Source organism: Sitophilus oryzae, unplaced genomic scaffold (assembly GCF_002938485.1).
Source record: "Sitophilus oryzae breed Bouriz unplaced genomic scaffold, Soryzae_2.0 scaffold_980_pilon_pilon, whole genome shotgun sequence".
Lineage (NCBI taxonomy): Eukaryota > Metazoa > Arthropoda > Insecta > Coleoptera > Curculionidae > Sitophilus > Sitophilus oryzae.
The window spans coordinates 645,308-660,489 of record NW_022147617.1 but is presented as its reverse complement, the minus strand read 5'-3'; the positions used below and the strand labels follow the sequence as shown (position 1 = coordinate 660,489).

At 32.4% G+C, this 15,182-nt stretch overlaps 3 protein-coding genes across 3 annotated transcripts in view; 2 read left to right on the top strand and 1 right to left on the bottom strand.

Annotated features, from left to right (window-relative positions):
• Positions 1-8,435, top strand: part of LOC115891214 (fatty acyl-CoA reductase 1-like) — a 10,990-nt gene extending 2,555 nt beyond the window's left edge. The window contains exons 2-6 of the mRNA XM_030911638.1: positions 3,975-4,120; positions 5,490-5,599; positions 6,056-6,248; positions 7,421-7,660; positions 8,244-8,435. Coding sequence (XP_030767498.1) covers positions 3,975-4,120; positions 5,490-5,599; positions 6,056-6,248; positions 7,421-7,660; positions 8,244-8,394 — 840 coding nt within the window. The 3' untranslated portion in view covers positions 8,395-8,435. The remainder of the gene's footprint in view (positions 1-3,974; positions 4,121-5,489; positions 5,600-6,055; positions 6,249-7,420; positions 7,661-8,243) is intronic.
• LOC115891266 (thyrotropin-releasing hormone receptor) overlaps positions 1-15,182 on the bottom strand; it is a 193,288-nt gene that overhangs the window by 54,629 nt on the left and 123,477 nt on the right. The gene's annotated exons all lie outside the window — the stretch shown is intronic.
• The window catches only part of LOC115891263 (dynein heavy chain 1, axonemal-like), a 93,309-nt gene continuing 89,538 nt past the window's right edge, over positions 11,412-15,182 (top strand). The window contains exons 1-2 of the mRNA XM_030911696.1: positions 11,412-11,524; positions 12,811-13,016. Of these exons, the coding sequence (XP_030767556.1) occupies positions 11,476-11,524; positions 12,811-13,016 (255 nt within the window). The 5' untranslated portion in view covers positions 11,412-11,475. The remainder of the gene's footprint in view (positions 11,525-12,810; positions 13,017-15,182) is intronic.

Genomic DNA, 15,182 nt, shown 5'->3' with positions numbered 1-15,182 from the left:
TAAAAAAAAAATTTTTATGAATGTTCCCGGTCCCTTCTGCGACCGTTCTTTTATGAGAATGCCCTCACCGAAAATCCACGGGCGTACCTACTATTTCTTAATAATATTTTCAGGTAGGTTTGCAAAGGGACAAACATGACCATTTCTTAAGTAAATAGAAACCAGACATCGCGTCTGAAAGTAAACGAATTACAAGGGAAAACTAAAAATGATGAAACTATTTATGACTATTTCTTCCAAATTTCATCTTAAGGTAATGGTTCTGCTTATTTGCATCACCCATCTCTCTGAGAAGAATAATAATGTTGATGGTATTTTTCGTACCTTAAACTCTTTAGGCATAGCCGTAGAATAAGGGTAAAAATAATATTTTATGCTAATTTGTCGAATATACATATACATATAACCATATTAAATGTATGTTCACAACAATTGGTGCCACATCAGATACAGTATCAAGTATATTATAATGATTTACTTAGCTTTAAATCAAATGTTTTTTGTTCAAATGCTCTAGCCAATATCCGGACAGTTCAAAATTTCATGCGATTTCCTATGTTTATAACGACGTTTAACCACCCGGTATAAAATTAATTTGTGGATGCAGTGTAACAATGATGGGAAAGCAATGTACAAAATATTGTACTAAACAAAAAGAGTGTTGAGTATCCCTGTTAACATAGATAAATATTTCAATAAAAAATAAAATAAATATTATAAGTAAAATCAAACGATTATTAATATAGATTAACTCAAAGAGCGCGAATATAATATAAGCGCAGATTTTATCATATTCAAAATTACTATGTACGTGATAATAATACGGTATATGCATTTATTATTAATTCATATGTCATAATTAGTATTATATTACATGTCAGTTTAATTTCATGCAGGTGCAATAAACGACATGATTAATATGAAATATTGACTTAGGCACATTAAAATTACTTATTTGAAATCTTTATCCATCGCTAACAACTAGAGATGTTAACGATTGGTTTAACGATGTTTTTAATGCTGAAATTGAAAAAGAACTTAAGTAAGAAGTATTAGTAGGGGAGCCCAAAAAGCATCGTGAGCAGTGTTGTGACTACCAAAACTGTATTTTTGCTAGATAATTTGGTCAAAATTCGGTAGAAATCGGTAGATTGGGTATTTAACACGTAAGTTTATTAAGACGCGCTAAAAGTAAGTCGTTTTTGAGATATAAAAAGATACTTGAAAAAAATAAACAACGCAAAATTGTATATTAAATATTAATACACAGGATGAAACTCATATATAAATTAATAAATATCGTTCTAGACCCAAAAAATAATAAATTTTCCATGGACGTTCTTGCAAAGCCCATCCGAGTAGGTATACCAAGTGCAATAGAAAATGACATTCTAAATAGAATGACATATTATCATATGTCAACTTTTGACATTTTCGCATATGATTTACTTGGAATACGAACAAAAAAACATTTAAATAAACAGTAATATATTTTATACAGTACGTCTGTCCGTTCTGTAGCTACGGGGTATCCGTGAGAGGGAAAACGATATTCTCTCGATGTTTTTCGTAAAAAATTAGACGACGCATCCCATCAATAAAAAATCGACAAATTTGCAAGTAGCCAATAAAGTGAGTGGGCGGAGCGATTTGCGGTGACGTACTCGTCAAGTCAAGGTACAACTGGAACGCATAGCAGGAAATTATTATATTTAAAATTTGACTGACAAATGATTACTTCAAAATATTGTGAAAAAAACTGTATAAAACTGAAAAAATGTAATCGAGTTATTTAATTTAATAAAAAACGGCATGTGTTAATACAAAACAAACAAGAACAAGACACCACATATCAAAAAAATATAAAAAAGAACTATTTCTTACTTTCAAGTTTTATGAAACTTCCCGCATTTTTGATTATATTTATCAATATAACTTATGTACAAATACAAATTTGTAAAATTCCGCAGGAATAAATAAAACAACATAAATAAAACAAACTATTTTATTATTAATAATACTTACCAAATTTTAGAGGTACCTTAAAGGCTGATTAATTAACTTTAATCTTAATTTTTTAAACCAGTACCTTTGACATTATTTTTCTTGTGCAGTACTAAAATCCATTATTTACGTATCGTGTGATGTCGATATTTTACAGCTACTCCAGTTTTTAGTATGTGTTTAGTATGGTCCCTCTACCATATTCGAGATGCACTTATCTACGACGAGATGGTATACGAACTTTAATGATGGTAACTTTATTGGTGTATAAGACTTTTTGCCCGGGCAGCGAGTATTAACCATAAACTGTGCTCTGGGTCTACAGTTAATTTTCACACGACTTTTCCTCCACTTGACTTCAAAAGACACAAAACACACGTAATAACACAAATCAAAATGCATCATCTTCCAAAACGCAGGGTATTTGACAAAACTGACAAAAGCTGACACAAAATTATAACCTCTAATTTTGCAAGACTTTGACAAGCGTCAAAAATCTAAAGGCGAGTTCATACGCATCGGCGTCCGTTTGTCGTTCAACGTTCCGTCAAACCAATAAAATTGAAATACGATCTGTCATTTTTGAAATAAACCAATAAAACTGGTTAAAAACAACAAGAGACGACGCATGACGGATTTATATTTAAACCCATCCATAGTTAACTTAAAAATTATTAGAAACTTTTTTTAGTAAAATAAATAGATTGGTATGGGACGTCATCTGCTTTTCTTCTGTCATCGTCTGTCGAAATCTTACCTGAGAAAAAAAACAGAGTATACATCTACGAGTAACACATAAAGCGCTCTACTACTAAGGCAAGCTAAAGCAAATAAATCATAATTTAAATTAAAATTACTGTCTAGGATTGTTGATCAAAAAACACTTTGAACTTGTAGACCGAAATGCACACGAAATTCAACAGCGTTGTCACATTTATGCATCCATCTCTTGTTGACTCATTCATATAGAAGTGTTAAAGTATGTACGATTGTAAACAAATAGTATTTTATGAAAGGGTTGTTGTGTCTCCCTTTTAGTTAAAAATTGGTAAATCCCTACTTGAGCTCCCCTACTATATGCATATTCATAAATGCAAACTCGTTTTATTATTAAATAACAGCATATTCACTTTGTATCCATTATATTGATCATATTTTTTTTTTATTTGATTAGGTTGAAATTTATCTAGATCGCTTTCTATTAAAAGAGAAAAGGGCTCTACGAAGTAATAAGTATTAAGTAACAGCGAATTGCTCGGTATGTACGAGATACGCATGAGATACGTTAAAGTAGGTTAGTGCAGCTATATTAAGAATTTCCTGAAATTTTAAATATTTATTTACTCTGTATGGTTTTACATGCCAATTATATACCAACCATTTATACGATTCATAATACAGGATGATTCGAGAAAAATGTCAATGAAAAATGTAAAGTATTTCACAAGAATTTAAACACCGATATTGTTGTTGTAGATTGCATGGAAGGAGGAAAATTAATCCCGGCGGACTTATAGATTGTGTCCCCCTTTTTTGAGTTATAACTCATCATACAGTCTCGGGGCTTTGACAAAAGCCAGTATCTGAGACAGTTTTATTGCACCAATGAAGTTTCGTGCGACTGATAGCTGAGATTTAACCTCTATAAAACCGTCTCAACTACTGGCTTTTGTCAAGCTCTGAGACTAAATGATGAGTTATAACTCGTTATAACTCAAGAAAGGGTGACACACAATAGATATGTAAGGTCGCGGTGATTAACTCCCCTCGCATACATTATTCTACATTCTACAATATATAGATGAAGATCCACCAGGAGAAGATATTGTCCGTGAATTTTGAAAAATATATTTTTTATTTTTGGATATCTAGCATGTTTCTTCTTTTCCAACTTCTTTTTAAAATTTGGTATCAAATATAGCTGATATATTTATGGGATATTAATTTACAAATTTTTATTTTAATTTCAGCTATTTATCCACGTGTCTACTGCGTACGCCTTTCCACACGAAAAGATACTTTACGAGAAACCCTATCCACCTCCGGCTAATCCCAACGAAGTACTGAATGGTTTAAGTTGGATCAGTGATGACGCACTAGAAGGATTTTCAAAAAAGTATGTTAGTATTTATTCATTTTTTTAATAACTTAATTCAAAGTCACTTATAATAGTATATACCGGGTGCGTCTCAAAAGTGGCTCACCCCCTATAACTTTTTTATTTTTTCAGATAAAAAACGAGATTTGGTATGTTAGTATATGACATAAATTAGGATTAATTGACGTATTCAATTGTTTTCTGTCACTTCCGGTTTAGCCGGAAATGGCTACAACTTTTGATTTTTAAATGGCACCCTTGGTATTTTTTTACTTCATTCGATAGAAAATTATATTCTGAATAAAATGACATATCATATGTCAACTTTTGACATTTTTGCTTAAAACAAAATTGAATTTTAAATTTCAATCTAGAGGCTGTGTTAAAACACTAATTTTTAATCAAGAAGCCTTGGAAAAAGAGATTTAATCGTCTAATGTTATTCGTGTCTTGTCCTGGCTGGTTAAAAGATCCCAAATCGTGTTTTTAATTATATTTCAATTTTTTCAAATGGAACGAGTGTGGCTCATTAGCATATTTGATAAAAGCATTTTTTTACGAATAATTTGGTACCACACACTTGGTATTTCGAGTAAAATTGTCGTTATGAATCGCATGTTGCAATTTCTAATAAACCATATTCTAAAATGTCAAAATTGACATATGATATGTCATTCTAGTCAGAGTATCATTTTCTATCAAATAAAGCAACAAAAAACAGAGGGTACCGTTTAAAAATCAAAAGTTGTAGTCATTTCCGGCGAAACAGGAAGTGACAGAAAACAATTGAATACGTCAATCAATCCTAATTTATGTCATATATTAACGTACCAAATCTCAATTTGTTATCTGAAAAAATAAAAAAGTTAGGGGTGAGCCACTTTTGAGACGCACCCGGTATATTCATGTAAAAAAATGTATAAGACAGGCAATAGGTTTAAATTATCTAGAATATATTTTTTATGATATATTAGTATTTTTTTAAATGCATTTTGGTATTTTCTAAGGCTTTAAGATAAAAATAAATGTCCTGATAAATGGATTTGTTTTTGTTTATAATGTCCTAAACATAAAAATAGCATAGCGATATGCCAGACCGCACATTAGCGGTGTCTTACTATAATATTCTTTCATTCTTTGTTAGCGGTTATGTTCAATTTCTGCACGTTAGCGGTTAAATGTTATACCAAATAAGAGCTAAAAAGTAGCAGTCTACAAATTTGCAATTCATTCCTTACCCAAACGCAGATATCTTCGGCAGAATGGCATTTTATTATGAATGTTGCTAGGCATTTCTTTAAGGTTGTATAACATATTATATTCCAAAATTATTATATTCCATATTCCATTATTACAAATATTTGCTAATTTGTTTATTCAATTACAGAATACTTGGAAATTGCCCAAATACGTACACATTTTCCAAAGCCCTTGCTGAGGACCTAGTCAATCAAGAAGTAGGAAAAATGCCAGTAATAATAATACGCCCAGCTGTAGGTAATATATTTGTAGACATTCTATGAATTTAATGAAACGTCTCTGCTTGAATAGTTTAGTAGAATTAAAGTACTTGACCACTCAAAGGGTAGCATGGGTTTCATAGACTATTTTTTATACTAAATAAAACTTAGAGAGTAATATTATGTTTTATTACCCAACAAATATTTATTACAAAAACAATACCCTTTTAATTTGATTTATACTCCAGAAGAATGATAGTAAAATTCTGTAAAAACTATACTATAATATTCTTTGGCCATTAATATCCAAAAATCTGCATATCGTCTTAACTTAAATGTTCTTTTGCTTCTCTTGACAAGGTTTCCTATTTGGAGTTAATACAGTTTTGAATGAGATGTGCGATAATATGTTTCAGCTAGTTAGAATTTTATCAAGACTTTTTATTAAACCAACCAACTTAATTCATCATTTCGTTTTTTTATGTTGATTTAGTTATACCAACATTGGATGATCCTATTCCGGGTTTCTTCAACAATCTCACCAGCCCAATGGGTATTTTCATTGGAGCAGGAAAAGGAGTTATTAGAACGATGTATCTGGACAGCAAATCCTTCGCCAATCTGGTACCTGCAGACTCTACTATAAACGGTACTCTGATATCCATCTGGGACTACTTAACAACAAAGTAAGAAAAAATAACAACGCTATTAAATTGCACTATATACGATATATACGATCGTTAAAAAACGACGTTAAAGACGATTGGGGAATGAAAATCGATGATAATTTTGGCGAGGCCAAGCCCTATTGTGTTAATTTTGACAAGTTTATTTCTAAAACTAAAGCTTTGTCATATAAAAACTCGCTGCAGCCTTTTGTACTTAACAACACCACCATTGACGTCGTAAAATCTGTAAAATTCTTAGGGCTTGTTGTAGACAATTCTCTGAAATGGGACATGCATATCGACGCTTTGTCGAAAAAATTGAGCTCTGCCTGTTTTGCATTAAGATCTGTTTCTAAGGAGCTTAACTTTTCAGTGGCTAGAACTGTTTATTATGCACTTTTTGAGTCGCACCTCAGGTATGCCCTTCCATTCTGGGGTACGTGTTGTGCGACTCAATTTGACCGCATTTTCAAGCTCCAGAAGAGAGCTGTTCGATATTCACTGGGACTAAACAGCAGAACTCATTGCCAGGACTTTATTAAAAAAATTAAAAATATTAACTCTTCCTTCCTTATTTATATTTGAATCCGTTTGCCTAATACGTAAGCATGTATCAGCTTCTCAAGCAAGGCCATCTCACACTTATCCACTCAGGAACGCGGAGCAAGATCTTTATCTACCTACCCCACGCTCAGAGTTAGTTCAATATTATACAACTCGAAAAAAATGCACAATCACCTGCTATTTGAAATTAAATCCATAACATCATTTTCTTCATTTAGCAAAGCATTGAAATCTTATTTATTAGACAAGGCTTTCTACGCCGTAAATGACTTATATTTTGATAATCGAATTTGATCTTGTAAACCCTGGTCTAAAGTTTGCTATTACTATATTTACTATAAACTTACTAAATATTTTTGAATCTTATTTTTATTTTCTTATTCTGTGACATTGTAAACATTTATAAATGTTTATTTTAAACAATAAAACTGACAATGTAATTTGTATACTTGTTTTGTATTCTCTTTTTTCGTTACTGTTTGGTTACCTTTGTCTATAAATTTTTTGACAATAAAGGCATTTATTTATTTATGTCATTTTTAATAAATGACGTCTAGGGATTGACCTCGCCGAAATTATCATTGATTCATACAGTATTAAATCTGTATACGTATTTTATATTTTAGAAAACAATATGTATTTAATCTGTGCGTACCTTTGGAGGATATAAAACTAAACTGGGAAGAAATAGTAGAACTAGGGAAAGACGTAATTTATAACAGGATACCGTTCAATGGTATTCTGTGGTATCCAGGTGGATCGATGACGAAAAGCAAAGCGTGGCACTATTTCAATTTCGTACTTTTTCAAATAATTCCAGCATTTTTTATTGATGGCTTATTGCTTTGCTTAGGATACCCACCAGTGTAAGTATAAATTTGCATATTTTGTGGTAAATTGATAATTAATATTATATTGAGTGGCAAAAAAAGGAGAAAAACCTATACAGGGTGAGTCTTAAATAAATGCAAATATCTTTAGGGGTAGTATATTTCGACCCCAGATTTTTTTTAGTTTTTAGTTAAAAAAACATAATTTTTTGATAATATACCAACATAAGTAGTAGATTAAATTTACAAGAAAACAAAACGGAAAAGATCCAATGGCTCTCAAAATTGAAGGGATTTTCTGGGAAATTTTCAAAATAAAATAACTCGATTATATTGGACTTATTGGAAAAACGGTAAAGAGAAAATATGTTTTCTTTATCGAGATCTACCAGCCCTCAAAATATTTGCACTTATTTAAGACTTACCCTGTATATGCATATCAGAGTTCGATCATTTTTTGCTTGCTGTCTTATGAAGGACTTGGATTTGCACTTAATTAAGACCCTCTATAGATGTTTTTTTTGTCTCCAGTATTAAAAGTAATGTGTTTTGGTATAGTGTGTTTAACTATTGTGTTAATTTGCTTATAATTATTTGGTCTTATTTGGTCCATTTCTAGACTGCTCAAAGTAAACAACAGACTGCACAAAGGACAGGAAATGTTCGAGTATTATACGACAAGGGCATGGTACTTTAAAACAGATTACCTAGTTCATATGAGAAAAAAATTAAATAGCATAGAGAAAAAGTTGTATAAAGTGAGTACATAGTATTAACAAAAAAGTCAGTCTTCAGAGAATATCTACTCAGGCTGACGCACACAGAAAGAGCAAAACTCTTTTAGTCAAAAAGTCAGTTTTTGCCTTTTATAAAAACATTATATCTCGAAGCGAATCAGAATGTTTCATTTGCAATCAAATATTCGCGTCAGCAGATACAAAACAGGCCGTGACTAAAAATGTTTTATCATAAAATGTCGCGCCGATAAGCCTTACTGTGAATAACGAACTTAAAGCTGCCTTCGCTTGCAACTGATCAGTGTGTCCATTTAATTTCCCTTTAAGCATCACAGGAAAATACATTTAGTCAAAAAGTTTTTGACTAAAACGGTTTTGCTTTTGTGCTCTTGCTCTGTGTGCGTCCAGGCTAAAACAACCATTTAATTAGATGTCAAAAGAATTTTTGTGACTTACCTATAGCTTCAATGTATCGGATGTTGTGTTAATAAATATTTATTATAATTATCTATTTTATTAAATTATATATTTTTATAACAATTTTAATAACTACCAACATTTATTCACGACGTAAAATAAAACAACAAATTATTGAGTCTACCCCACGTCTACCCTACATCATACTTTTACATTATTTTTAATAAAATTAGAACGACACTGATAAACCGGAATTTAAGTCGGCCATATTTGAGGCCCATCGCGGTGTACCTAAGATTTTTGATATGCTCCTTCCTTAGTCTTCTTATTCAAAGGTTCGAGATAACTGCGACTCTCGATGCATAACAGCTGATGATATTGACGTTTTTATTATCTTTTAGTTAATTTTGACGTTTGAAATTGCGAAATTTTAAGTAGGTAGTGACATTTTCCCCTAAAACATAAATACAATAATTAATAGTAAGATTAACATTAAAAATACAAATTCAAACACTCCTCATAATTATTATAATGGCCGTGGACAAAGTATAGTATTCAACTCGCAATTTATAGCAATTATTCACTCGGGTGACTTGCGCCCCTCGCCTATGGCTCGTGACTCAAACGTCACCCTGCGTGAATAATGGCTAGCATAAATTGCTCGTATTGCGTATGATCGAAAAAAGTCGTTAAGTTGTCTTGGAAATAAGGCTTATTGACATTCATATTTTACATAAATATGAAGTAACGGCGATCTTCATTTCTAAGCCAACTCTGACGCCGTTTTTTGTTTAATCATATAATAATATATTAAATGGTTTAATGATAGAAAATCCGTATTATTAAAGTACTGTATCCAAAATCCGTAGATCTACGGATTAATCCGTAGTTCTGGCAACACTGTCTCCAGTAACCCTTCACTCTGCCGACTGAAAGCAGAACTACAGTATATAGTTCAGTCATTGGGGATCAAAAAAGGGGCGTGCTTGGAAAAAAGTCCGGAAGTTTTGAAACTTGCAGGTTTATAGGTTTTGGGGTCCCTAACTAAAATCCATAAAATGCACATTCCCAGACTTGCCGCCGGCGCCGCCATCTTGCCAAGATGGCGCCCAAAATCGGTATTTTGTGAATATCTCGAAAACTATGCGTTTTTCGCGAAAAATTGAGGAGAGCAAAATTAAAGACAATAAAATTTCCCATGAAAAAGGTTTTATGGAAATTTCCGCTAAAGTCAACCGTTTAGGCACAAAATCCCTGGAAATTTTAAAATTTTGCGTAAAATATATATTATGAATAGTCGATTTTCCGAAATCAAATGTTGATTAGGGTTCACTAAAATTAGTTTTAGTTCAGTTTCTTCAATTTTGTCATGAAACAGTGGCGTATCATTCATTCACTCATTAATTTATGAATAATTATTTGTCGTGCTAGACAGCATTCATTGCGAACTTACCACCAGGTTCAGCATTGGTCTGGTTGTACCAAAGATGCCGAAGAACGGGGTTGGAAGAAAACAAAAACAGGCATTACTCCAGTCACAACGTTGAAAGATCCAGCTCCAAAATCCCTGTTGGCATTTTTATCCTGTAAATGCAAAACCAATATCTATGGTAAAGCCTGTGGATGCAGAAAAGCAGGATTAAACTGTTCAATGATTTCTGCATACTGCAATGGGAAATCGTGTGACAACGTCACTGAAGTGTCACTCGATGAATCCGATGAAGAGGAGTTGGACTTGCCAGTAGATATCCCTCTGGTGGCTGAAGATTAAGAGTTGGACGTATTGAGAGACCAGCCTGGTTAGCCCAGCACAGCAGACACGATCGACTTTGATATCAATGATCCAGATCCGTCGGGCTTGTGCGGATAAGTTAAAGTTTTTAATTTATCTAGTGGAGTAGGCCTCCGGGGAGACCACGTTAAAATAAACGCGCCATATACTTTACCTCTTGGGTGGTGTGGAAATAAGTACACATTTTCAATAAGTAATTAAAATTAATTATTCATAAATTAATGAGCGAATTAATGATACACCACTGTTTTATGACAAAATTGAAGAAACTAAACTAAAACTAGTTTTAGTGAACCCTAACCGACATTTGATTTCGGAAAATCGACTATTCATAATATATCATATTTTACGTAAAATTGTAAAATTTCCAGGGGTTTTGTGCCTAAACGGTTGACTTTAGCGAAAATTTTCATAAAACCTTTTTAATAGGAAATTTTATTTTCTTTAATTTTTCTCTCCTCTAATTTTCGCGAAAAACGCATAGTTTTCGAGATATTCACAAAATACCGATTTTGGGCGCCATCTTGGCAAGATGGCGGCGCCGGCGGCAAGTCTGGAAATGTGCATTTTATGGATTTTAGTTAGGGACCCCAAAACCTATAAACCTGCAAAGTTGCAAAACTTCCGGACTTTTTTCCAAGCAAAAATCCCCAATGACTGAACTAATAGTATTCTTTATCCATCCGCTGCGCTGTAAAAGACTATCAGCGCGTAGCGGATATATCGGTAACGCCAACTATATCTCGCACATGTTTTGTGTCACGAAATCGCCTATAAGGTTGCGCATCTTTTTATTACTTCAATCAACGCTATGAGTTATTTAATTTTCTCTTAGCTTGCATGACGGCGGCTTCACTGATCAGACACCCGATGGAGAACCTGCACCGCCCACGTGGTACAGTTGGATGGACAACGTTGCCGAATACAAAATAAATATTGACATGAAATACTCTGGTAATTAAATTACTTTAATTAAATTATTTCGGTAGTTTGTACGTATAAATTTAGAGGAAAGTAATTAAATATGGAATAGTAGATATCCCTAATATGGAATACCGCCATTTCTCGGAAACAAATACCTACGTCTAATCCCAAAAGACTGTGATTTTTAATTTCTTTCTCGCATTATACTCAGGTGACTCGTTATTACGCTGCATACGTTTTGATTAGTTTCAAGTGTTTGTTTTATAGTAGTCCATATTTCGGTACTTGTTCTTTATTTAGGCTCCTTTATATTCAGCTTGTTTCTAAGAAAATTTTGTACTTACTTACTTGTCTGAAAAGTGGCTCACCCCTATAACTTTTTGATTTTTCCAGATAAAAAAACGGGATTTGGTATGTTAGTATATGGCATAAATTAGGATTGACTGACATATTAAATTGTTTTTGGTCACTTCCTGTTTCACCGGAAATGACTACAACTTTTGATTTTTAAATGGCACCCTCGGTATATTATTATTTATTCGATAGGAAATGACACTCTGAATAAAATGACATATTATATGTCAACTTTTGACATTCTCGCTTAAAAATAAATTGTATTTTAAATTTCAATCTAGAGAGCCATTGCTGTGTTAAAAACACTAATTTTTAATCAAGAAGCCTTGGAAAAATCGATTTGATCGTCTAATGATTTTAGTGACGTGTCCCAGTGGTCGGTTAAAAAATGCCCAAATCGTATCTTTAATCATATCTCAATTTTTTCAGATGGAACGAGGGTAGCTCATTAGCATATTTGGAAAATGCATTTTTTTACGAATAATTTGGTACCACACACTGGTACTTCAAGTCAAATTGTCGTTATGAACTGCATGTTACAATTTCAAATAAACCATGAAATGTCAAAAGTTGACATATGATATGTTATTCTATTGAGAGTGTCATTTTCTATCCAATAAAGTAACAAAATACCGAGGTATTTAAAAATCAAAAGTTGGAGTCATTTCCGGTAAAACAGGAAGTGACCGAAAACAATTGGATACGCCAATCAATCCTAATTTATGTCAAATACTAATATACCAAATCTGGTTGTTTTATCTGAAAAAATTAAAAAGTTATAAGGGTGAGCCACTTTTGAGACGCACCCGGTATATGTAACTGTATGACTAATAATAACTAAGAATAAAAACGTTGATAATATAATTTGTATATAACACAAAAACCTTTGACACAAACAAAATGGTTTTCCATATATGGTTACTTTTCTCTACTATTCAATAAAAACTGAAACTGTTTTTAAGATATCGAAATTCCCACTATCGATAACGTAAGGAACGCCTGGATGGTGGGAGCGATTTTGTTGAACGAAGACAATGCCTTGTGCGTGGGCCCAACCGGCACGGGTAAAACTTTGACAGTTATTGGAAAACTCAGCAAGAACATGCACAAGAAATTTATATGTGATTTTATCAATTTCTCGGCTAGAACAACAGCAAACCAAACACAAGTAATAACACCATATTAACTTTATTTTTCATGGATTAATTTTACAAAACAGATATTAAAATGTCTATACCTTATATAAAGTAACTTTGTGGCAGCATCATTTCTTGAAAACTTCTCTTAAGAGTCCATTTCACTAGTCCGAAGAAGTAGGAAAATAAGCGTTCGGCATTTAACGTTTTATGTAAAACTGGCTAGGTATTTTCACATAAATGAAGAAGGAAATTAAAGATAAATATATCCGTATTGTAGCACGTTTTTAGACAACTTCTTTATTTTTAAGATTTTGATGGTCAAACATCAACAAAATATTCCCTATGTTTGGACTAAATTTTCTCGAAAATTAAGCCATAACTTAAAATTCCGTTACAATATGGAAATAGATTGAAATATATTTCCTTCGGCCACACATCCGCTTTACCCGACTCCTGAGAGCGACCTCCCGAAAGTACAGGGTGGGTCAAATTCGACGCTTTTAAATGGAAACAGCCTTTTCTATAGGAGATAGACAAAAACTAATATCGGTGTCTGGAGCTCAATTTTTGTCAAAAACATGATGGTGAAAACCGCATACCGATATCTGTTACCGTTTCGGAGTTACGGGGTGTTTTTCAAAAATATGCATGTAACTTTTTTACTATGGAAAATTTTGTATTTTTATGAAAACATTTCCAAAGCACCTTTTTACGTAGAATTTAATGGTTTAAGTATAATTTTTTTAAAATTAATAATTTTAGAATTATCAACAGAGAATTTGATTTTTTATATGGGACACCCTGTATATTTTTAATTTATTGAAAATAATTTAAAATTACCTTTCCAAAAATATAACACACTTGATATTTTTCTCGATTCCTCTTCGAGATATAGAGTATATAAAAGTTCGCTCGCTTTAAATAAGTAGGCTTTGAATGGCACCGGCTGTAATTCAAAAAAATTCTAGCTGTGAGCATCAATTAAAATGAAAATAAAATATTTGCTATGAGAGATGCAGAATTTTATAACAATTTAAAATATATTTAACCAACATCAATACATTTAAACTATATCTGATAACAATAAAAATAAATAGCAAACCAAGACATGAGATTTTGCTACAGGTGTTTGACATATCGACCGTCTTCTGTTATGGACAGACGGGGCCGTTTTTGAACATTATAACTGCTAAGTATTTCTAATTCTTGTCTAGATTATACAGAAGAATAAGGAACCTTTATTCTTCCGCAAATATATCCATAGGGTTAGATCCATGAGCACTAAGTCAGGCGGCCTCGACGGCCAACGGCTGGGATCTTGGTTAGCTACTCAATTATTCTTGAAATTGGCTCCAAAAATTTGCTGATAACATCTGCGTTCTGTGGCGGTGCGTCGTCTTGCTGGAAAAATATGTTTTCGAGTTCCTTTAAGGGCATATCATCAATAAGGGGTCCAAAGCCTATACTAGTTAAAAGTGGCAAACTTTGAAAAATTCTGTATTTCGAAGGGGATTATAACAAAATATCAAGTGTGCTCTATTTTTGGAAAGGTAATTTTAAATTCTTTTCGGTTAATTAAAAATATAGAGGGTGTCCCGAACAAAAAATAAATTTTTCTGTTGATAACTCTTAAATTATTAATTTAAAAAAAAATATACTTAAACCATTAAATTCTACGTAAAAAGGTGATTTGAAAATGTTTTCATAGAAATACAAAATTTTCCATAGCAAAAAAGTTACAGGGATTTGTTAAAAATGCACATTTTTGAAAAACACCCCGTAACTCCGAAACGGTAACAGATACTGATGTGCGGTTTTCACCATCATGTTTTTGATGAAAATTGAGCTCCAGACACCGATATTAGTTTTCGTCTATCTCCTATAGAAAAGGGTGTTTCCATTTAAAAGCGTCGAATTTGACCCACCCTGTACAGCGTAATAGACTCCTAACACAAGTCAAATCAAAAAGGCAATTTGCTGCATAGAAAACGTGAATCCGCATAAAAAATTGTCTCAACTGTAATGTCCAACGTACAGCCTCGCTACAAAAAGTATCATTTTTACTCCTATATTATAATAAAACAATATACTATTACTACTTTCAAAATTTAATTTTTTTATATTTATAATTTATTGACGATACATTAAAAAAGGATCTAAATTATAATATAATAAAGGGATAAGTTAACCTTTGT